The following is a 25,584-nucleotide window of genomic DNA, read 5'->3' on the forward strand; positions in this document are numbered from 1 at the left end:
TATAGATTTAAAATTTATCTTCAATTTTAATAAACAACCCCGGTATCGCACGGCGCACAAAACTAGTTATATATATTAGTAGCAAAACCCATATTCTTTAGAAAAATGGAAATAAATTAAATAATCTTAACTTTGCTCCTTTTTTATAAACAATTTCACCTTACTTCAATTTATTCCAAAACAATCTTACCTTTACCCTCATTTTCTTTTAATGGTCCTTGTGACCCACAACCTAACCTATTTTACGAGTATTTTTTTTTTTATTTTTTTGCTTGTTTCCTAACTCTCTCTCCTCTCCTCAACCACCACTCACTACCACCAACAACATCACTACCCCCCACCGACCACCGTCACCACCATAGAACACCTACCTCACCCCCACCCACTTTAAAACACCCACTCCCCCTTCTTCCTACCACCGCCACGCCCACCAGGCCACCACTAAACCTCCAAAACCACACATAATCCCACCCTTTAAATACCAAAACCCCACAAAAATCACTTTAAGATCACTATTAATCAAACATATGATCGTGCGTGGTGTGTAAACCTCAAGAAACGAGTCGACCAATACAAGGAGTACAACGTTGTGCCAAATATTGTTTTCAAGTCAATGGTTCCAAATTGCCACAACACATCAATGGAAATTTCTTCATTCTTAATTAAACAATTCCTAGGAATGTTGTCTTTCTTTAAGAAGCCTTGAAAACACTATATGTCTATCATAGTCATAAGGTTTTTCATAAATTATATGTCCTTTTTTTAGTTGACATGTTTTTTGTATAACATCTTTATTGCATATTTTTAACTAGGGGCGAAGCTAGGTTTTGAAACCCAAGGGGGCCGAAATTTATGCAATAAAATAGTACTCTATATTATATTTAGTACATTTTTTTCATTGTTAAATTATTGTCTATGCGCTAATACAATTACCTTTATTTGATCATATATATTTTTAAAACCATTTATTTTAACTTTTAATAATTATTACTACATCTGTTTCTTATTACTTGTACCAAAGGAATTTTTATATCTCACAATAATACCCGTTTTGTTGCAAATAATAAGAAAATGAGGTAATATTAAAGTTGTCAATGGTTAAATTTGTATTTTTTTTTTTTTTTTTTTTTGACAGGTAAATTTGTATAATATGATGATATAAGTAGTTCAAAAGTAAAATTAAGAAAAATGATTAAAAGATTGGAATAAAATAGTAAATTAATTTAAAGAAAGATGTAGTAACCAAAGAAAATAAATGAGAACTAATCAAAGAAAGATTAGTATGGAGTACGTACTAAAATACAAGTAGTAATCCCAGGAAAAAAAATAATATAAAGGGAAAGTAAAAAAATAATAATAATAGGAAACATTAATTATTTATCCTAATTTTAATGGGGGCCAGCGGTGAAAGATAAAAGAGCTGGCGTTTGGGCCACGGGGCCAGGCCTCCACCACCCCCCCCCCCCCCCCCCCCCGGTTTTGCCTCTGCTTTTAAGTTTTAAGATAAATATCACTAATTATTAGTAAGTATAAAAATTATAAAAAATTAGTATCATAAAATTAAACCATAAATTAAGAAGATTCTTACAAGATTTCATATAATTGCGTTTATTAAAAATTATAAATTACAAATCTACTCAAAAAAAATTGTAAATAAAAACGTCAAAACACGACAACTTAAAATGAAATGAGAATTAAAGTAACTTTTTATCATCTTAATTTTAATACTCCCCCGTCCTTTAATTATATGGTTATTTCTCTCTATTATGTGAGTAATAAATGAGAGAAATATATATATAATTAAGGGACGAAGGGAATACGTAGTATATAAAATGGAGAAATTATATGTCGCTATTAATTGAAGGTAAGACAATGAATGGAAATGTCAATAATGACAAAGGCACCGATATCTATTTCTTGTAATCCATAAACTATATGTTTATATCTTCTTAACTTTTTATCTTCACCCAAAAAAATAAAAACAAAACCTTTATTTTTATTTGATTATATATACCCATTTGATCTAGCCACTATCAATTAGCTTATTAATTCAACAACTACAACACGTTTATACAACTTTATGAAAGCATATTAACCCAAAGAACCATGGTGAAAAACTACAACTTTATGAAAGCTTCTTTGGTCTACCTTTGCATCACTTGTCCTCTTACTCTAGCTTCTCTTCGACTTGGTTCCTATACAAACTCTTGCCCTTCGGCTGAATCAATCATTCGCGATATTGTCGAACGTCGCTTTGTTGAAGATAAGTCTGTTGCTTCAGCCTTACTTCGTATGCATTACCATGATTGTTTTATCAGGGTAACAAGTTTAATTGTTTTCCTCTGTTTAAGCCCTCTATGTTTAATATTTTTTAATATTATTCTCTAGCAATTTCAATGATGCATGTTATTACTTCCAAACTTCTAACGATTTTTTTTAACTTCTTATCCTAAGTTTGATTATAATCATTTGTAAAGAATTATTTTACATGTCACAGTATAATGAAAGATAATTTCCTCACATGTTTTTTTTTTTATTTTTTTATTTTTTTTGGGGAAAGGGATGTCTATTTGACTGTTATAAGTATGAATATAATGTTTTCCCCTAATTTTTAGTATGGGATTATAAAAACCTAAATTTTGATATGTAACTATATATTATATTTTTGTTAAATGTCTTCCCAAATGGTAAAATATCTTAATTGCATGGCTCACGCTTTGAAAGGTCCCTTTTATTTGCATCATGACCAGTTTTTTTTTTTAGAATTTTTTGAGTTAAATGGTGCAAATAATAAGGGATTGAAATAGTAGTAACTCTGCGTGCTAGATAAACTAACCATAGATACTTTGAGAGTAGGAGTAGAAGTGATAAGGAAATATTTTATCTTCAATACGTTATTAGGTTTGGTATACTTATATACTCTTGTCACAAATTTAAGTTAATGTCCTCCAACTTTATTTTGTCAAAAAAAAAAAAAAACAAAAAAAAAATAAAAAAAAAAAAACAGGAAAAAAAAAAACTCTTCTATTCCGTACTTTTTAGGGTAATGTTGCTTGTATATAAGCATTAAATACACTTCCTAAATTTGTGTAAATTTAAAAATTCATAACAAAAACACACGTAGATTAGTGTACTTAATAATTTTTTTTTTCAAATATCTTTATTTTTTTAGCATTAGCTCTGAATACACATGTTTTTTTAGAAAAATAAGCGTTAATTACACTGATTTACACGTGTTTTGGTCATGAATTTTTATTGTACAATTTTAGAAAGTGTATTTAATACTTCTATAAAGCCAATAGTAAACCAATTATTAAATTAGCTTGTTATGCCACATAAGATATTATGATAATGTATTTTGTAGCTAACTACAGTACTATTGGAGATGCTTAATTTGGTGACTTACAGTCTTTGCATTATATTAGATTTGATATGCTTAAATCGACTCCGATCGCAAATGTAATCTAACGTCTACCACCTTTATATGTCACATATATATTATTAAAAGAAAATGTCACATTTATAACAAAAGATCTACTTAATAATGTGATATCTTAACCAACTCGATGAAAATCTTTGCTTAAAGTTATATTAGCCAAAAGAAAACAAGTATTCCTAAATCAGGAAGTACTTGTTGTCTTGTTTGAATGTGCCTACTTATTGTTAGTATACGCAGAAATTATAGTCCTGGATTCATTTATGTACGTAATATTTTATCTTGTACATATAATAGTTAACCATGCGTGATATGATCTATTGATATGTTAAATAATCCCTCTATTTTCTTTTAATTGCACTACTTTGAATAACTTGTTTTCAGTCTTGTCGCACATAAATTTGACCATTCTTAATTCATACAAGTATATTACAAAAAATTACATATTTTAATACTTTGAATAACCAATCCAATAGCATACTCGTATTACATAATTGTGTGTATTTGAAGTAGTAGTATACAAAGATTATGTCAAAATGAAAAAGATGCAAAAGTTAAAGTGATGCGTTTAAAAAGAAACAGATTGATAGGATACTCATAATTTCATTCTTTAAGCAGGGTTGTGATGCTTCTCTACTCATAGACTCAGCCCACAGCAACCAAGCAGAGAAAGAAGCAGGGGCCAACTTTGGTGTCCGAGGATACGAACTCATAGACAAAATCAAGGCCACCCTAGAAGTTAAGTGTCCACAAACCGTCTCATGTGCAGACATCATAGCATTAGCAACCCGAGATGCTGTAGGCCTAGCAGGAGGCCCTAAGTACAACGTACCAACAGGCCGAAGAGACGGGCTCATTTCAAGGTCTAATGAGGTGAACCTGCCCGGTCCATCATCCACTGTCTCAGAGGCTCGACAAGCCTTTAAAGCTCATGGGTTAACCTTCAATGAGATGGTCGTGCTCTTGGGAGCTCATACAGTTGGAACTGCTCATTGCAGTTTCTTTCAAGACAGGCTATCGAATTTCCGAGGAAGTGGTGCAGCAGATCCTAAAATAGACCGAGAAATGCTCAAGAAGCTTAAGAACATATGTGGGTTAAAGAGTGAGGATCGTACTGCATTTTTAGACCAAAACACGTCGTTTGTGTTTGATAACATGTACTACAAGCAGATTATAAGCAGGAGAGGTGTGCTACAGATTGACCAGGAGATTGCAGAGGACAAAGCAAGTTCTGTGTTGGTAGCAAAGTTGGCTGCAAATAATGGGTTGTTTCGACGACATTTTACAAAGGTGATTGTCAAGCTAGGTAGTTTGCAAGTACTTGAGGGTAATGAAGGGGAAATAAGAAGAAATTGTAGAGTCCAAAATGATTGAAAATGTTTAGTCTGTTGGACTAGTATGATACAGAAATATCCTAGGAAAAAAATCCTAGGTATTCAGTGTATAATCAACTGCTGAAGAAACTGTTAAATGCTCGATCATAAATTACTAGGTATACTTATAAGAACGAAAGTATTTTCTATAAGTGACTTCCCTCAACAATCATAATGTTCGTTCATTCAATCATTTAGAATTACGAAATTGATACTTGGTTGTAGAAACCTTCTCTATAAGATAATAAGCTCAAATCTCAATACATATTAAAATAGATTAGTAGATGCAAAAATATTAACAAATTAAACAACTCGAAAGAACACACAAATATATGTGGTTCATATTTTAAAATTAAAAAGGAGGACTCTGGCCAGGCCTCAGCCCTTACGGTTTTTTTGGTCTATAATAAATTATATATGGTTTATCAACGATAAGGTAACAACATTCACATGTTGCCAAGAAAATCTTGAGGCCAAAATAATAGAAATTACAATATATGATAGGTTAAAACAGAGTTTATCTGGGGGGAAATTCATATTAATCTCTTTTATTGTTATAAGTCGTTAATCTAAAGGCTCTGTAGGTATTTCAACCTGTTTAATGGAGGACAGAATTGTAACTTTCCTCTCGTGACATGTACAAGTTGCCACGTATCAAGTAACTACTCATCCGACTTCACTAACGGCGTTAAACCTTGATGTAACGCCATGGCCGTAAATTAACTCCACAAGTCCACATCAACATCTCCTCCAAACATCTTTGTCTCTCTCCTTCAACATTCTGATAATGGGAAAAATTCATTTGGGGTAAAGGAGGCGTGCCATGAGTGAAGACAGCGATGGTGAATTTATGGCCAACACAAACTCTAATCCAAACCCCGACCACTACACGCCCAAAACCCCATCTACCTTGACCACCGCACGGTCAGAAGCCTCTGATCTCGACCTCGATTACCGCTCCGTTCTAATGAATCCCGCCATTGATGGGTTGCTGAAGCTTTTCCCGTATCAATGGAGATTTTTTTTTTTTTTTTTTTGAATAAATCCTGTTTCAATGGAGATTGGAGAAAGAGAGTTGAGTTTCTCGGGGGAGGGAATTCGGGGATTTGATTTTGGAGCTTTGAACAGCGATGCTCCGACGATTTAGGGTCTCCGGCGGTTGGAGGAACGCCGACGAAGAAGGGGGAGGGGAAAGGGTGGCTGACCGGTGGAGGTGGTGGTGCAGGTGGCTGTTATTCATTGAAGTGCTTTTCTGTTTTTTAAAAAATAAAAATAAATAAATAAATAATTAAAAAAAAAAAAAAACACTATCTATTTTTTTTGAGGAAAAAAAAAAAAAAAAAAAAAAAACCTATCTGTATTTAATTTTAATTTGATATCTATGAATTACGGTTATAATTGTGTAAAAAAAATACTGTTATTATTGGAACACTTTTTCTTTTTTTTTTTTCTTTTTTTTTAAACTATAGTCATTTTGTGAAATAAAATAAAAAGAACTTCACCATTTCGGTGTTACACTTTTTGTGGGTTATCATTAAGAATTTCCCAAATTAATATTAACGTGTTTTACATTATATTGGTAAACCTATAAGGCGTAAATTACGAAACATTATTTGACTATGAAAATTAAACATAATTTTGAAACAAAGATAATTGAAAAAAGTGAAAACAATCAAACAAAGGTGATGAAATAAATTTTGTTGCTAGATCTTGTCCCCACATTGTGGTGGAACTTGTATTGTTTGATCCATTTCCGCAAGGTATTCGCACTCTTGCAGACATGGATGTTTCTTAACTGATTTATGATATAAGTTCCCTCTTTCTTTCAAAAAAAAAAATAAATAATTGAAATTAAAACACTTTCAAACATGAATAGCTTTTGTAAACATCCGATGTACAGTAATTTACGGTACATCGGGGGTCACTTTTTATCAAATTTAGGGTCACTTTTACAATTTTTTGGGTAACTTTTATCAATAAAGCATAAATACTTCGTCACTTTTTTTTTTGGAATAGCTATTCGTCACTTCCATTTTACATAGTAACGCTCCCATTTTGACTTCAATGGACAAATACGCCCTTTATGCAAGTTGTAATATTAAGAAAGGACTTTGTTCCCTTCATGCACATTTTACATACTAACGGTCCCCTCAAAGTTGTACACCGTGAATCCCGAGCCCGCTACATCGGTCACTTTCCGACGGGTCTTGGATGATGGACGACTGGAACATACGTACGCCGGAGAATGCGTCGGAATATTCTGTAAGTTTTTATTTTTTTTATTTTCTGAAAATGGGACATCCACCCAAAATTTCCGGATGTCCCATGGTGGATCTGCTTTCCGGATCCACCATGGAACATCCGGAAATTTTAGGCGGAAGTCTAGATCCGCTAAAAATTTCCGGATGTTCCATGGTGGATCCGGAAATTTCAGGAGGATCCACCATGGGACATCCGGAAATTTTGGGCGGATGTCCCATTTTTTAGTTTTTTTTTTTTTTTGGTTTAAGTTAATTAATTTTTTTTTTAATTGTCGTTGTGATTTAGTTTTTGATAATTTGAGTAATTAGTAATAATGTTATTATTGTTTTGTAATTGTTGTTGTTATTAGTAGTAATATTATTATTATTATTATTAGTAATTTTATTTTTTGAAACCTTATTATTATTATTATTATTATTAATTTTATTTTTTGAAACCTTATTATTATTATTATTATTATTATTATTATATTAATTAGTAATTATGTTAGGGTATTACTGTTTTGTTATTTATATTATTAATATTGTTATTGTTGTTGGTGGTGTTTATGATTATTGTTGTTGCTATTATGATTGTTGTTATTAGTATTAGTTATTAATGTTAATAATATTATTAGTTGTAATATTGTTTTATAAATATTATTAGTTGTAATATTGTTTAAGTTAATTAATTATTTTTTTTAATTGTTGTTGTGATTTAGTTTTTGATAATTTGAGTAATTAGTAATAATGTTATTATTGTTTTGCAATTGTTGTTGTTATTAGTAGTAATATTATTATTAATATTATTAGTAGTAATTTTATTTTTTTAAACCTTATTATTATTATTATTATTATTATTATTATATTAATTAGTAATTATGTTAGGGTATTATTGTTTTGTTATTTATATTATTAATATTGTTATTGTTGTTGGTGGTTTTATGATTATTGTTGTTGCTATTATGATTGTTGGTATTAGTATTAGTTATTAATGTTAATAATATTATTAGTTGTAATATTGTTTTATAAATATTATTATTAATATTATAAAAAAGAACATAATGACATAAACCGTTGTTTTGTTTAATTTGTATAGGATATAGAATCTGAAGATGGCGGTGACGGTGTGAATTATAGTGGGAATTTCATCACGGATACGTTATTTCCAATGTTTGAGGATGCAGTTACATGGGCGGATGCTGTTTCCATAAATCTAGGATTTATTTGGTGAAATCGTCTTATAACAAAACCAGAGATGGTCGGCCGTATCGATATTTGAGATGTGATCGGTTACGGAGGAGCAAGTCGAGAGATTTGGAGAACGCGATACGGAAGGACACAAAAACCAAAGCTAATGGTTGTCCTTTCTACATCACAACTAATTAAAAATGATCCGTGCGAAAAATGATCACACCGGGACACATAACCACCCAATTATTGTGTATGAAGAGGGTCATTGTAAAGTGAGCGGATTGAGCCCGGGTGCAAAACAGGTTGTGCGTGACATGACAAAGTCCAAGGTTGCTCCCCGTAACATCATGGCAACTATTACAGAGCAATTTCCTGATGATCATCCAAACATCAGGCACATTTACAACTGCCGGAATGACTTCAAGATGGAGATGTCCAAAGGAAGAGGAGTTGTTCAGCAATTTTTTCATTTGGCGAGAGAGAGTAAGTACATTTACTGGGTCATGTCCGATGATCTCGACGTCTTGCAACATGCATTTATGGTGCACCCGATCACGGTCAACATACTCCGCACATACCCACATGTCATAGGGATGAATTCTACTTACAAGACCAATCGATATGGCATGCCGTTCTTTGAGATAGTAGGTGGGACACCGACAAACCAAAATTTTCTAGTTGGTTATGTTTTCATGCGCGACGAGTGCACGGCTAGCTATCGGTGGGTGTTCCAGAGATTAAGGGAATTGATTGGGTTTGATAAAGAGCCATCGGTATTTTTGTCAGACCGTGAACTTGGGCTATGTGCGGCTTTGAGAGAAGAGTTTCCAGGGACATCACATTTACTCTGTCGATGGAACATTAACAAAGATGTGGAGGCTAAGGTGACGAGGTTGTTCAAAAACAAGAAGATTGGTGCCAGTTTTAAAAATGGTAAATGGAAACATATCATGGATGCAACAACCGAGGCGGAGTATGATCGTGTTGTACCTACCATGAAAGCAAAGTGGGCAAGTTTTCCGAAAGTGATTCGGTATGTTGAGAGAACATGGCTTTGTCATAAAACCAAATTTGTGACATATTGGACGAACCAAATTCTTCACTTTAGTAACACCACCAACTGTAGAGTTGAGAGCCAATATTCAGCAGTGAAGACGTGGTTTGAATCATCCACAGGTTAGTTGTTTTACTATATTAGTTGTTGTCTTTATTTCGTATTTGTAATTATAATAAATAATAGCAAAATGTTTTTACTAATTTGAATCAATGGCAGGTTCTTTGGATACCGTATGGGCCCGAGTCCATTGTCATATCGGTAATCGAATTATTGAAATTCGTAATACTTTGGAGGCATCAAGGTCCAAAATTGGTCAGATGTACAGACAATTGCCACTGTCACGTATAAATGGCAAAGTGTCTCAACATTGCTTGAAAGTACTTCATGAGGAGACCAAAAGGATGCGGGATTTGAGTTACCAGGTTTATGAACGGTGTGGATGTGCTATGCGTGTGACTCATGGAGTACCGTGTGCCTGCCAGATACATGATTAACTAGTTGCACGGACAGGCTTGTATAACAGCCAAATTCATTCTTTCTGGAAGACTTTGGTTATTGGTGATGGTGTTAACATTCCATAATTGGTTAACGATTCGACCGAGGAAACTGCACATTTTCGTTCCCTTGTTGATGAAGTCATGGAAAGTGATCCTGTTGTACGTCGAAATTTATCGCGCATCATTGAAGAGGAGTTGCATCCGGATCATACACAACTTGAAGAACCACATGTGAACCTCCACGTTCGTGGTCGACGGAGGAACAATGACACCAGGCGTGATCGAAGTTATTTCGAGCATGTGAACCGTCAATACAATCAACGTGATGGTGACCAAGAAACGAATAATATTAATAGTCTAGTGAATTTAAAAAGTATATGTAAATCATGTTGTAGTTTTTCTAATAATTAATCTTTTTATTATATACAACAGATCCGTGTGACATTAGTCAGTGCAGGTATTTGAACCTGCTTTCGGGCCCGATGTTACCGTACATTACGTCTTGGAAGGATGTCATTGGTGATGGGAACTGTGGCTTTTGTTGTGTCGCCGACTTCTTCTTTGGTGATCAGGCGCTATGGTTTGACGCTCGGGAAACAATAGCGAACGAGATCGTCGGTCATCCTGATTTGTACGAACGGATTTACGGGTTTGGACGACTTTGGATGAACATAGAGCGTATTCGATGGGATGGTGGGGCTATTGGGGAGCGACATTGGATGGTAACTATTCAATATTTATTTCCTATTGCTACGTGGTTCAACGCAAGGGTGATTTGTCTCGGGGTAGGCCTAGTACCAACTTGCTACTACCCATGCATCACAATGTTACCGCTGAGGGCACGAAACGGGGTCCTGTCACCGAGTCGGGAATTTGTGATTGCTACAGTTAGTGGATCACATTTCATCCGTCTTGACCTTGCACCTGATTCACCTCTCCCACCGATCGCTGGTTGGTGGACTGAGAACCACGAGGCTAGTGTTAATGGATGGGATCAACAATATGAATCTAGAAGGAACATGTAGGATGCATTAGTTAGATAGTTTGTAATGTACTTTCACTAACTAAGAAATATACATTGTCCAGTTCTTATAGTACATGACTAATAACAAAGAAATATAAAACAATTTAAACAAGTACACATAAAAACCACTAACACGACCAAAAAGCAATCTAGAGCCCCATTTTTTACTTCCAATCAAATATAAGCTGCTCTGTCATTGTCCTAGTCTCACTAGACATGTGAGGATACTCAGCCAGTGCTCTTTGGTGAATCTCCATGGACCGACTCATCCACTGCAAATCACACAATAACATATTATATAAACGACAATTATTAGAAGTCATTCTAAATAGTAAAATAAACACAAAAACTTACATAATCAGTGTTAGTCCGCTCTAGTAGATTGCTTGTAACTGCTGGACCTGGAGATACCCGAGGGTGAGAAAACTTGTACAGCCACTGCATGTAACCAGGGTAACAGAAGGAGCTCCAGCACTAAGTCTGGTGAGGGCACCTAAAACTACACTTTGAGATACCCCAGGGACAAACCTCCTTCACATTACATATGTCATCTCGGTCGGGAAGTCTACCCGGTACATCTTCAAGTTAGTCGGCCTCTTGGCCTTCTCTGGCCTGATAATGTCACGTGGAATGCCTTGCACGAAACCAAGCTGTCGAACCACTCTATCAGGCATGTACGGCTCTATGATGTTACGGTACTGGATGCAGCCAATGAATAAAGTGGGGGGCACTCCAAGTCCAGGATCAACTCCGTACGATAGCCAGTTCACCTCACGGTCAATCAGCGCATCAATTCTAGTACGAAAAGATATCAGACGCTCCAAGTTCTTGCTAGGACATCCCGCTCCAACATCCCAAGCAGACGCACGAGGGATATTAAGGTCCCTCGTCAAGGTACCCTGTTGAGGCCGAAAGCATGGAAATTACTCGTAAATCCACGCTTGCAGAAGCGTGAGACAACCAGCGATCGAATTAGTACCTTTCCGTGATGCCGTGCCCAATTGCCTAAACAAGTAAGCCAGTGCAGTTGTGCCCCAAGCGTACTCATTAATAGGGACATCCATATAACATAGGTCGTGGAGGAAGGAACGATGCATACGGTTACCACTCTTTGTCTATAAACAGTGAACCTCCAAGCACTAACCACAAGTACGCAGTATACTGAGCACTAAACTGCCTCTCAAACTCCAATGTCGACTCGAAAATCTTATCAGTCAACACCCCACTACCCTGCCAAATCGTCTTTGTGCCGCAAATCTCAGACAAATCATCCGGAGTCATATCCATGGTAATCGAGCACGCGTCCCGTAAGTAGTCCGTGCTAGGTGTAGTGGTGACCATCTTGCCATGTACACGTAGCCCAAGAATGTTGTACACATCGTGCAACATGATCGTGATCTCCCCAAATGGCATATGAAAAGTGTTTGTATCTGGCTGCCATCTCTCAACAAAAGCAGAAATCAACGGCCAATCAAGTTTTTTAAACATCAACCCGGGCAAGTGAGACAACCAACTACCATCAATAAACTGGAGGTTGTCCACTGATTGACGACCTCGCCACGTAACCAAGTCAGAACACAGCTTTGACCTACTCAAACACCGCAAAACACTTCGCTCCTGCTATCGTGCCACGTGACCACCAAAACTAGGGATAATAGTCCCATCCTCAGGACCACCCGGCATCGGCTCCTGCACTAACCATGCCTCTGCAGAGCTGGTAGTAGGCTGACTCGATCCACTACCAACAAATCTCCTATACTGACCCCTATATACCATATGATAATCCTGAGGGCTCGATTCTTCATCCCGGTCACCAGCATGACTAGCCGAGACTTCCTCCTCGTCAGATGTAGGTACTCCACCTGGCGAATACATGGGCCGACTACTTCCCGACTGTTGGTCTCCCGACAAACCACTAGTAGACCCGTATTGCTGCTCGGGCTGAAACGGTGCTAAATGAGATGACTGTCTCCTAACAGACACATTCAAACGTTGTGATATTGCATGTCGAGCACCAGAACCCTAGATCTACATAAAATAAGTACAAAATCCAATTTCAATAATAATTACAAAAAAATACTACTTGTTTAAAGTTGGACTACCAAAAATACTATTCAAATTAATTAATTTCATACCAACACACCATTAACAACAACAACAACAACAACAACAACAACAACAACAACAACAACAACAACAACAACAACAACAACAATAATAATAATCATACTCACAAAAATAATCATACCAACCACAAATTTTAAAATATAATCATAATCATAATAATCACAATAGCAAAAACAATAATCATAATCACAAAAATAAACTAACAATAACATACTACTACTAATAATTATAAGAATAATAAGGTTTCAACAAAAAAAAAAAAAAAAAAAGGAATAATAATATAAATAATCATAATAAAAATCATAACAATAACAACAATCATAATAATAACAATAAAAATAATATTACTAAATATAACAATGACATTACAAATAATGTACTAATAACATAATAATCACAATAACAACAACAATCATAATCACAACAACAATTCATAATCACAAAAATCATGCTAACAATAACATACTACTAATACTAATACTAATAATAATAATAATAATAATAATAATAATAATAATAATAATCATAATAAAAATCATAAAAATAACAATAATAATAATAATAAGATTTATTCACGAAAAAAAAATTAAAAAATCGGAAATTGGGACTTCCGCCTAGAATTTCCGAAAGTTCGTTGGAGGATCCGCCTGGAATTTCCAGATCCTCCAAGGTTTTTCCGGAAATTTCAAGCGGATCTTGACTTCCGCCCAGAAATTCCGGAAAAACCTAGGAGGATCCGGAAATTCCAGGTGGATCCTCCAAGGGTCTTCCGGAATTTTTGGGCGGAAGCACCACTTCCGTTTTTTTTTAAAGCTTTTACCTGTTCGCCGCCGCCGCCTAACCCACGACCACCGTAAGTCACCCTAATTCGCCTCGGATCAGCCATCCCTTTGCCTTGTTCTTCAAGTGGTGGTTGTAAGGTGGTTGTTGGTGATGGTTGTTTTTTGTTTTTGTTTTTTTTTTCAGATTTAAATTTCAGATTTTTTAAAAAAAATTCAGATTTAAATTTTTAGAGACATAAAATGAGAGTGAATGAGGTTAAAGAGTGAAATATGTAACTCGTTGAGTAGAAACTCCGTAATTATATGCTAGGGGTAGAAAAGGAAATTCCTTATAAAAATGGGAGTGTTAGTATGTAATTTGCGAGCGACGTTTAACAACACCCTTTTTTATGTCAAGATAACTTTTATTTATATTAGAATAACTTTTGCTCATTTTAGGGGTAATTTTATAACAAATGTACAATATTTATTATACATCCGATTTATTTATCAATACAGATGTACAAAGCGTGTTGAATGTATTTAAACTCAAATGCATTCAACAAATCTAATATAATCAAATGAAAGTCAAATGAATTTAATTTACTTGAATTAATTGAAAGTGAAACACAATCAAACAAAACTTATTGAATGTAATGAAAGTCATACACAATCGACCAAAGGTAAAAACATCAAATATAAGTCAAATATATTAAAAAAAAAATTTAACTAATTGAATCAAATAATGAAATTGAAATGCATTAAACAAATCTAATTAAATCAAATGCAATATTTAAGCAAAAGGAAACTGAATTAAAAGAAAGTCTAAGCATTAAACGAACCTAAATGAATCAAATGAAAGACCACAAAGGTAATTGCACATAAAGAAAGTCAACACATTCAAACAAAACAGATTGAATAAAATGAAAGTTAAATGCATCCAACATATCAATCTGACTCAAATGAAAGTCAAATTCATTCAACAAAGCTAATTCAATCAATAAAAGTCAAACACATTTAAACAAAAATAATTGAATCAAATTAGAAGTCAAATTCAGTTGAACAAACAAATTGATCAAATGTAAGTCAAACACAGTCAAGGCTTATTGAACAAATGACAGTCAAATGAATTTAAAAAAAGATATTTGACTAAAATATAAGTCACATTTAAACAAAACTAGTTGAATCAAAAGAAAGTCAACTCCATTCAACAACGCTAAATAAATCAAATTAAAGTCAAACACATTCAAATAAAGCTAATTAAATCAAAAGTAAGTGAAATACATTAAACAAAACTACAGAGTAATAGAATTACATGAAAATCTAATTCAATCAACAAAGCTAATTAAATGAATAGAAAGTCAAACATATCGAAAAAAAGAGAATTGAATAAAATTAAAGTAAAAAAAAATGTAGAATAACAAATTGAAATAAATGAAAGTCAAACACATTCAAACAAAGTTAAGTAATCAAACGCAAGTCAAATGAATTCAACAAATCTAATTGAATTATATGAAAGTTAAAAACACTATATATATTAGTTTTGTATCGGTTTTACCTGTTTTATGGTGTTTTTGTTTACTTCATATTATCTGTCAAGTACATACAATCTAACCCTTACATCCAATAATTATGAGTTTATCCGAGATGAGTTCGAGTTTGGGGTCGGTTGAATCGACTATTATACGTATCAATTTGAGCTGAAACGGGTCCAGAATTGATCGGGTTGATATCGAGTAGGTTGCTAAATTAATGATTTGGTCTTGGTAGAACCCACTATATACCATAACATTTGTTCCTTCTTTTTAATATTGTAAATATATGAAGGCAAAAGCTAACGAACGCCCCATCCATATATGAAATATAGCTATGATGATATGAGTATATACTTATTTAAATGTTATAAAATTAATTATTACGATTAATAAAAAATTATATTGTATAATATAATAATATTTATATTAGATATTTTCTTCATTTCATAATAATCGCAACTCTTTTTTTTATTCGTTTTATAATAATTGCAACACTTCTTTATTTAGTAAGGACCTATAACTACACTACTTTTTTTTATGAATATTTTACTCTCTTACTAACCATCAATGAATCAAATACATCCTTAACTAACTATACTTATATTTATAAATTCTCTTTTTGGTCCCCACCATATAATTTTCTTAAAGTCTTGTGCCAACCTTATTACTGATGCCATTATTAAGAAACGGAAGGAGTATAACATTTTATAAAGTAATTTGAGATTATTACGCATTTTCGAGTCGATTATTGAAATTATCGACTCGACTCATTAACAATTCGAGTCAGTCTCAAGTTTGAGTCCAGTTAATACCGAGTTTTTACTGACTAGAGCTCAATTACCCAGCAAGTTATCTCGTACAATAAGCAACCATATATATTAGAAATGCTTTATATTTCTGTTTTGGGGTTTTTTGTGTCCCTCGGAAGAGTTACGTCACTAAGTATGGTTCCTGGCCGGCTGTACCTACAAAACAACGAAAGCTCCGGGTGATCGGAGTTCCGCCTCTGACGATCAAGTTAGAAAGGGTTCGAAGAGGTAAAAAGTACGGAAAGTTATAGTTGATCTTTTTGGATTCCGAGATCAGGTGTTTTCTCTGTTGTGAGAGTAGTAAATGATGTAATGATTAAGCGTGCTCCCAAAATGGAAGGAATCTCCTTATTTATAAGGTCATTGGGATTAGTGCCCTTACCTAGGACATTTCGACCTAGGACTAGTGGGCTATGCCGTTTTGTGACTCTTTCTCGGGAATTGGGTCTTGAAGGCCGCCAATTCATTTTGGGGGTATCTGCCTGCCACGTGTCGAACCCATGTAGGTCCACTTTGGGCTCTCCCTAGGGAGACACGTGTCACACTCTGATTAGTCCACGAGGCGGGGTAAAAATACCCAAATCATTTTCCTCTCTATATCTCTGCCACCTCCGAAAAATGCCAATTAAGGTATTTATAATTTCAATGTAATGCGACTGTAAAAAAAATGGATTAAGTAGCTAATACAACATATAACCTATATTAAACCATAACATTTCCGATTAGTAATAATCTCAACATTTTCATTTTAGGAATTTTTTCATTACAATTAAAACATTTCTTATTTGATTTGGACCCACAATAATTTTTTATGTCTCCAACCAATCCCAATTACAATATTTATTATTATTATTATTACTACTACTACTACTACTCATATACGAAAATTATTAATTATGTTATGAAGAAAAAATTATTTTACCCAACAATACCTTTTATTTGAACCACTAGAGTTTGAGATTAATATGAAACAGACGGAGTAAATAACAAGCATAATAATAAATAATACGGAGTAATAATAATAACATGGATTTTCATACGAAGTACTCCATCCGTCCTTTTATTACATTCCTATTTGTAAAATTACACGAGAATTAAGGAACTTGGAATAAAAAAAAAAGAATAATAAAACAAAGTACAATGAGAATTACAAGACATTAATTGATGTCTTTGAGTAAAACTATAACACCCTAGAAATTCCTTCTGTTAAAATACCTGTTTTGCCCTGTTTAAAACTTTAAATAGAAATATTTAAGACATTACCGCCACCGTGAAAACGACTAAGGCAACTATCAAAGACACACAGCGGAAAACTAATTTCAAAACCATTCAAAACAAGTCAACTTGAAAAGTCAATCAACGAAAGTAAAGTCAAACCAAAGTCAAACGAAATAAAATAAAATCAACCTACAACTTGGAACCATTATAGGCCCTTATTAAAACCAAACCAACTTTAAAACCTTGCGTTAGTCTCATGAATAATAATATCATAAATAATTAAAGTAATAAACACATCATATAGTTATAGAAACTAGCATGATTCGCTCTTCACTCATGCCCATTCATGAATATGCTTCATTACCTGAAAAGCTTATCTCTACTTGTTTCCACTACTCTCCATTAAAAATGGGTCATCATAGGGCCAATATAAAGACAAGGCCAACAAACACACAAAACACACAATCAGCAAAGCTGAGTACATAAGCGTAATTAACACACTAACATGCATTTACCTATCAACGCACAACTTACCTTGTTGCCCCTGTTTTTCAAGCATTCAACATTCAACAAAACTTCTCAACTAGACAACTACATAATTTATTTAGCGCTGACTACGCATCGAACGGGTTTCCCACTAACCTCCCCCAAATAAATTGAGGTTATTGACACGGGAGTTAACCGTGCCAACATCAATAATCACTCATAAGTGGCGGAATTCCTGCGCATAATAATAATAAAAGGAATGTACAGCGTCCTGTACTCCACTAGAAGTTATGATCAAATATAAAGTCACATAACTCCCCCCATATGTTCATACTCAAGGTATATACGTTCCAAGAGTTTTGGTGCGTAATCTCTTTCACTTTACGTTATTTACAGATTATTAAACTTGGTGATGACTCTCAAACCATAATCATTCAATCAACAATAACTATTCAAACAATCAAATATACCAATTTAATTCTTGAATAATTAGTGACCACATAATATTTAATGTTGAACCCTTTTTAATTCTACCTCGGTGCCAATGACACCTTAAACGCATAGAGCGCCACAAAATCCTATCCCTCAGTGTTAAAAACACTTTAAGTGCACTAAGGCACCAACATATAATTTATTCCTCGTGTACATAGACACTTATATAGCTCCTTTCCCATGGTTAAAGCATCAATAAAAATTATATGAACCATAATAAAATTCTCTTTTGATATTCCAAACCAAATTAAACATTTAGTTTAATTAAACATGCTCTCTAACATGCCATAAATAAAAGTGTGGTTCATATATAATATTCCAAATTATTATTTTCCAACCATTAATCCATCACAAATAAATCATGCTTCATAATTCAATCACCAATAACAACCAAATCATAATTTCCATTCCAAATCTAGCATGATACTACTTGTAATCAATTAAACATATTTAGCATGCTACTACACTAATAAAATTATGCTAAGTATGCGAACGTACCTTGAATACGATCTTAAAATCGCCATGACTAATAGAAATCACTCACTTCGAAGTCTCCTACAATTTAAAATCATAGAATAGTATTAAAGTCATCTCTATACAAATTTCCAGCAATATATACTATTATAAAACCCCTCATAATTTAATTAAAATAAGCTGAAATTATATTTAAAACATCATACTTTAATCCCAATTAATGGGTAATTGAAATTCCTTAATGGCCTGTTTGGAAACCAGAATTTCATTTGAAATTCTGGATTTGGCCCAATTACACTGTTTGGATTTACTCTGAATTTGGGAATTGAATTTGGCCCAATTCCAAGGTTTTAAAACAGAAGTTAATTTTGATTGAATTAAAATTCCAACATAAAAGGTGTCATTTGAAATTCCATCAGTTAAAAAAAAAGCCCAACTCTCTCTCCTAATTTCTCAAATTCTCTCTGCTATGGATGGGTTTCCTATTTCTCTCTCCTCCATTGAAGAATATCGTGAGTTCTTCTCCATTAAAGGAACTACTAAGCTTTCTCGATCTCCTCTGTCGATGTGTACGTTTGCCGTTAAATTCTCCATTGTAGTGGCTTTTGTGCACTCTTTGCCATTGAAGCTTGCCTTGAATCCTCCATTAAAGCGCACCTTAATCCTCCCTTGAATGAGCTTTTAAATTTCTCTACTCTTCAAACCTCCTGTCTTTTTAATTTGTTTGATAAGCTTTCGTTTTTCCCCTAATTTTTGGTTGTTTAATTTTGTCAATTTCATGAAATTAGGGTTTCTCTATTGTTAACTTTTCCCCAAATTCATGCTTCAATTTTGTTGTAGTTTCAATTTGTTTGATTTGTGCGGCAGGTTTTTTGTTCTTTTTTTTTCTTAGTTTTTTTTTCTCTATTTTTTTTTGATTTTCTGAATTGATTAAATTCATGTGCAAAAGTTTATATTTTGGGAAAAAAGCGAAAAGCAAAAACGAATTCTGAAATTTGGTGGCAAAAGAAATCAATTTTGTTGCTGATGAAGTGTATTATCTTTTAGCTTGAATCCTGGATTTGAAATTTTTTGTTTTCCCAAACAAGTTTTTGGAATTTGAAATTCCAATTTTGAAATTCTTAATTTGCCAAACATGAAACTTGGAATTGAATTCTGGAAATTGAAATTTTGGAATTGAAATCAGTGATTTCAAATGAAATGTGAGTATCCAAACGCAACCTAAAGAAACTTGATTTTTAATGCACTAAAATTCCAGCATTATATTTTAATGAAAACTTGCTGTAATTTAGCCTTAAAACACTTTAATCAAAGGTTTAAACCATTATATATCATAATCTTTCAATAATTATTCAAGAACCTAGGGTTTCAAAAATTGGGGCTTTCCATTAAAAATAAAATCTAAAAATTAATTTACATAATACTCATATCAACATCAAAAAATTCAAATTACAAAACTCATAATTAATAATTAGATCTAGGATTAAACTAGTTTTTAAAACAAAGTTTTAATTTTTTTTTTTTTGTTCGAAAAAGGTGGCTGGCCGGCTGCCGCCGGTAGCATGGTGGTGGCCGGTGATGGTGAGGGCCGAAAAGGGGAAGGGGGAAAAAGAAAGAAAAAGAAAAAGAAAAATAAGGAAAAGGGGAGAGAAGTTTACCTTGGGTTTTTCTCCACTCTGGGCAAAGTTTGATTTGCCTCAAGTGTTGAATATTTATATCCCTTCTCTAGAAACCCTTCTCCCTAAACTTTCCTTTTTTAATCTTTCCTAATTCCTTCCCTAATAAAACTTTACTAAAATAAAACTTTCCTTAATTAAACCCCAACTTAAATAAAATAATTAATTAAATAAATTTTCCTTTTATAAAATATTTTTAAACTTATTTAAATGAATAATTAAAATAAATACTTTAAATAAAACATTTCAATTTATTTAAATACTTCTCAAAATACTTATTTTAAATAAAATACATATAAAAATACGAGGTATTACAGTTTCAAAGATAGAATAATATTTAATGCTGCACAGGTCATCAATCCTTTGTAAAGAAAAAGGACCAATAACATTTTTTGGTGGAAAAAAAAAGACCAATCATATTCATCTAAATTGATGCAAATGGATTCTCAAAATAAGAGTGAGAAAATAAGAGTAAGAAAATAGAGAAAACGTTAATTACAAAACAAAAAAATAGGATAATTTGGAATATTTGGTAAAAATTTACTTACTGAAAAAGAAAAATATGAATATAATTTTGAAATACCCAAAAAAGAAAGTAGGAATGTAAAAAAGGGACGGAGGGAGTACACACTATGGACATTTAGTTATTTACCCATGATATCCAAAGAGTCTAGAATCTTAGGCACTCTCATTCTCTCATATTACGTTCCAAAAAAAAAAAAAAAAAAAAAAGGCACTCTCACAGTCTCACATTATGGATATTACTATAGTAGTATTTACCCATAAATGATGACAGACTCTGATCAAGGGTCTTTAAACCACCAACCAGTCAACTAGCACTTAATACACAATACACATTCAATTAATATGCACAGCACTTCACCTTCAAGGTACATGCATTTTAACGAAGTCACCAATTAAACTTGTATCGTTAATTAACCATTATCCTACGTGTAAGAATTCCGCATCTGAGTCATTAGCCACTTAGTACATATGCTGAGTTGGCGAAAAAGATTGACATTGTAAATCAATCAAAGCGATTAACTGGGCACAACCCTTTATCTAGTATGACAAGAAATCACGAAACCCTCGTGCTAGGTCGTCCATAGGGATACACATATTAAAAGCATATTCTAATGCTCGATTAGAGATTAGAGATCAACAAGACATTCCAAATCATTCGGATTGTGAAAGGGAAATTTAAATGGAGTCATCAGATCAAACAGCAAGAGTCCTTAGCTTTCAACCATGGAGCAAAAAGAAACAATCAATATCATTTAACCATCATTTTTGTCAACAGTTGCCTGAAAAGTAGCTAGTTTGTAAATTAAAAACTACTACTACATCCTAACATTCTTAGAACATTTTTTTTACTTTACCTATGAAAAGGCAGATTTTGAAAATCCACACAAGACCCTGCTTTACTTGATAACTACATGTCATTGATTCAACCACCCAACTTGCAAGACAAATCAGATTATCCGACAACTGACATCACAGCTGTATGTCTGTTTCTTCAAGTACTGCATCTTCCTAGTCAGATTTATGCTATTTCTGTCACATCGACACGAAAACTTTTCTGCAGCACTATGGTAACAGAAAAAGTTGAATGGAAGCATGATGCATTCCACCAAATTTCCTGCTTGAGTCTCTAATGACCACTTTTGCGCGTGCTCAATCACAAGATTTCGGACATGTAAAACAGCAGCCATTGAACAGCCATCACTTCTATTAGATTGACAAACTCCCTGTACATGCCCCTTCTTTCAAATCTTGATTGCCAAATACTTGCAGAATGATAATTTTTCATGCATCATCTACATGAATTTTTAGTGTTTTTGGAGTATAGTTCTCTTCAAGTCTACGATCTTGTGATGAATTTATATCTCTATAATGCTTGCCTAGAACTTGCAGCTGACAGCTAGTGGGAGAAACACACCCATTTGACATAGGTAATGATAGATTTTCCGACCCAGCAATCCAAACGGCAGGGATGTAGTTCATATACGCAGTAGGAACTACTTGATAAGAAATATTAGGTGTGGCAGATACAGGAACTGCCAAAGAAACCGAACATTTAGAATGAGGGCTTGAAGTAGTAACCTGCGAAGGAACAATGTAATGATACAAATGGTGTTGCGAAGGAATATCACTGTTGATCCCTCCTATCTGAGAGTATCCATTACTCTGTCTATTGGACAACATGTTTGATGTGGAACTGTCACATTGAGGTGATTGGGGACCGAATTTGAGGAACATTTCTTTTGGACTAGAGCCCGTACAGGAAGTAGAAGATTCTTCGCAAGATCGTAGTTCATTGGCTGAGTCCCCAACCTCAACCATTAATGTGTCTCCGCCATCAGAGGATGCAATTACTTGACGGTATTGAGAAGCTAAATGCTTATTTCTCCGCCGCCCTGCACCAACAGGGACATTTCTGACAGTACCTCCAGCTGTCCAATACCTTTGACAGCTTTTGCAGAAGTGTCTAGGTTGATGGACATTGTAGTTATTGAAGTAGCAGAATTTAGTATCTAAGCTGTTACAACGCGGACATGGAAGGATCTTGTCCGGTCTTCTCATTTGTTTTTGTTCTCCCGCACCATCAGAGTCTTCCTGGTAACTATTCGGCTTCATAATTGCTTGTGAAGTAATGGACTGTCTCATGGAAACAAACTCACGCTGCATAGAGTTCTCGTTTTCTAATTCCACTGTTTCTTTTTTCACCATGAAGCTGGATCCATTGTCCTACAACTCAGAAAAATGACAACTTAGAAAATACACTAGCCAAGGTTGAACAATCTCAGAATGAAAACAAGTATATTCCTCTAAAACATATCACATACAAGTTCATTCATCTACTATGTAACGGAACCAGATAGGAACATTCTAATATTCAAGATGTTGAGAACCTCAGCAGCAGCAAATGTAAATCCACAATTGATCATGTATAAAAGTTGTCAGATGTCTCTCCATCACTTGAATACTTTTCACCAAGATTCCAAGGAATAGAATTTCAAGCTTAATAAAGAACAAAGACGCAGGACTCAAGAATTTAGTGAAAGATTAAGCATAAAATAAACCCTAGAATAAAGTTTAGGAAAATAGGCATGTCTAAGATCTTTTAAATCAATGAGATAACAATAAAATGCAATTCCCCCGCCCTCATACAAAAAAAAAATAAAAAATAGAGAGCCTCATAAAGTTATTCGGCAAGGGAGTTGATATGAGTAATTGACAGCAGCAGAATACAATTATTTCGTTGAAATAGTACTAGTCTTCCTAGCCAATGGTCTCATTACAATACAACCCTCTAAATACAAAGTTTCTAAATAATATAACTCTGAACTTGTAAGGAGTGATGGAAGAGGCACTAGGATAATGCTATAGCAGATAGCCTTGCACAGCAAATCAGATTCACCGAAATGCAAATCCTCTGAACAAACCGAACTTGAGGATATCACAAGAACCCGGGTGAAAAAAAAATATGTGTCCTATCATAATTGGCTTTTGTGTGTTGTGAACAAGTCAACTAACATTTGTGAGTGGTAATTCAATGAATGTTGAACTTCATGATAGGCCATGTTACTCAAGCTTAAAGTACCAAGGTCAAATTCTTGAAAATCTTACATGTGTATAGACACTTAGGAGCCAAAATCATTAAAAGTTTACAGATATTATCTGAGTTTGACAGTCACACATATACTCGTAAATGAATAAACTGGTCTGAGGTTACATCTTACATGTCAAGAACTCTTGAAGCTGATCATTACAGATTAGACTGCGACTGTGCATTGCAAAAACCATGGCTCATGCCGATGGATGTGACAAAGTTTTAGACTTTTAGGCTACCCCAACCCTCCCCCTTACCCGAATGAAGCTTAGAAAGCCAATGAGTGGCAATACAGGCAAAAGGGCACTCACAGGCTGACCAGTAGCCCAGCAATGCAAACATCAAACTTTCATTGGAACATAGAGATTTCATGACCACTTAACACCAATTTAACAATTTCAAAACACACTCTTCCTTCTTCATCTCATTTAAATGCTAAAATAATTTCCCCAACGAAAATTTTGATCATCACCAACTTATATTCATTTGACCCAAACTTACGCCAAATTTTATCATACAACCAATTGTACCTTGCAATGTAAACTTTTTCTCACAAATGAGCAAATTAATTTCGCCCATCATATTTTCTCATTTACCTCAGTTTTTCTTACGAGTACAAAATGAGCAAATTTGTCAAATAGGAGCAAAACCAATATCTTCATTTGTGCATATGAACAAAACTAGTTTGCTCATTCTGTCATTCATGCAAATGAGCAAATTGGACAACCAGTTGTATGGTGAAGATGTCAATAAATTACAACTCATAAGAAACTAAACTTTTATGGAACTACGGAAGTATTCATTAAATACAAGAATATCACCAAAATTGCATATATACACTATAAAATGACTAGTGAAATAAAAAATGTAGCAGAGAATAACCCACTTAAATAACCTTTTTAAAAATAACATAAACAAAACCCATTAACTTAAAACCCAGAAAAATATACTGGTACATAAATTCATCAAATAATACATACATTTACATATAAAAAACAATCAGAAAGCAGCCAAAATGTGGTCAAGAAAAATACCTTATATTCAGACTGTTCTAAAAACTGGGTTTCAGGCAAAGAAATTGTTCTTCCAAATAACTTGATTGCTGAATCCTTATTTGCTACTGCTACTGCTACTGCTACTGACATATTTTCTCTGCTCATTTTTTGACTCAAAATTCAATTCTTAACTTAATTTCATAACTTAAAAAAAAATATTTTTATAGACCCAGAAAAAAGAAACACAACATACATAAAAAGACACTTTTTCAAAGTCTTGCAAAAATCCACAAATCAGTTGAGAAAGTTGTTTTAAAGTAAATAAAGAAGGAAAAAAGAACCAGAGAAAAAGAAAGAAATCAAAATAAAGCCTATAAAACTCACTTTCTCATTGGAAAAAATGCTCTTTTTCTCTTTTTTTGTTCTTTTATTTAAAAAAAATGTGGTTGGGGAGAACCAATAAAGCACGAAGAACGTGAAGGAAGAAGATGATTGGGGAACTCAAATCAATATTTTCATGCTAATATTTTATGCAATTTGTAACCGCTTTTGTGCACATTTTTGCTTTTTCTTTTTT

The 25,584-nt window shown here is 33.7% G+C and overlaps 2 protein-coding genes across 2 annotated transcripts; one reads left to right on the forward strand and one right to left on the reverse strand.

The window, feature by feature from the left end:
* The first annotated feature begins 1,094 nt into the window (after window positions 1–1,094).
* On the forward strand, window positions 1,095–4,810 carry LOC145566606 (peroxidase 57-like). Its single transcript, XM_081625971.1, has 4 exons — window positions 1,095–1,106; window positions 1,578–1,624; window positions 2,160–2,319; window positions 4,055–4,810. The coding sequence occupies exons 1-4, from the start codon at window positions 1,095–1,097 to the stop codon at window positions 4,808–4,810; spliced, it is 975 nt and encodes a 324-aa protein (XP_081482097.1).
* Window positions 4,811–21,717: 16,907 nt separating this feature from the next.
* On the reverse strand, window positions 21,718–25,244 carry LOC145568880 (uncharacterized). The gene is made up of 2 exons (XM_081628257.1): window positions 25,047–25,244; window positions 21,718–23,147 (listed from the first exon to the last, which is right to left on the reverse strand). The coding sequence occupies exons 1-2, from the start codon at window positions 25,170–25,172 to the stop codon at window positions 22,206–22,208; spliced, it is 1,068 nt and encodes a 355-aa protein (XP_081484383.1). The 5' UTR covers window positions 25,173–25,244; the 3' UTR covers window positions 21,718–22,205.
* Window positions 25,245–25,584: the final 340 nt, after the last annotated feature.

This window comes from Chenopodium album, chromosome 11, assembly GCF_948465745.1.
Source record: "Chenopodium album chromosome 11, dcCheAlbu1.1, whole genome shotgun sequence".
Classification (NCBI taxonomy): Eukaryota; Viridiplantae; Streptophyta; class Magnoliopsida; order Caryophyllales; family Amaranthaceae; genus Chenopodium; species Chenopodium album.

Excerpts from the sequence above, each read along its gene's own strand:
- LOC145566606 (XM_081625971.1), top strand. Across the intron at positions 1,625-2,159 it reads GCGTTTATTAAAAATTATAA|TTGTCCTCTTACTCTAGCTT; the intron begins ATTACAAATCTA and ends CCTTTGCATCAC. Across the intron at positions 2,320-4,054 it reads ACCATGATTGTTTTATCAGG|GGTTGTGATGCTTCTCTACT; the intron begins GTAACAAGTTTA and ends TTCTTTAAGCAG.
- LOC145568880 (XM_081628257.1), bottom strand. The coding sequence starts at position 25,172 with ATGAGCAGAGAAAATATGTCAGTAGCAGTAGCAGTAGCAGTAGCAAAT. Across the intron at positions 23,148-25,046 it reads TAGAACAGTCTGAATATAAG|GACAATGGATCCAGCTTCAT; the intron begins GTATTTTTCTTG and ends TCTGAGTTGTAG.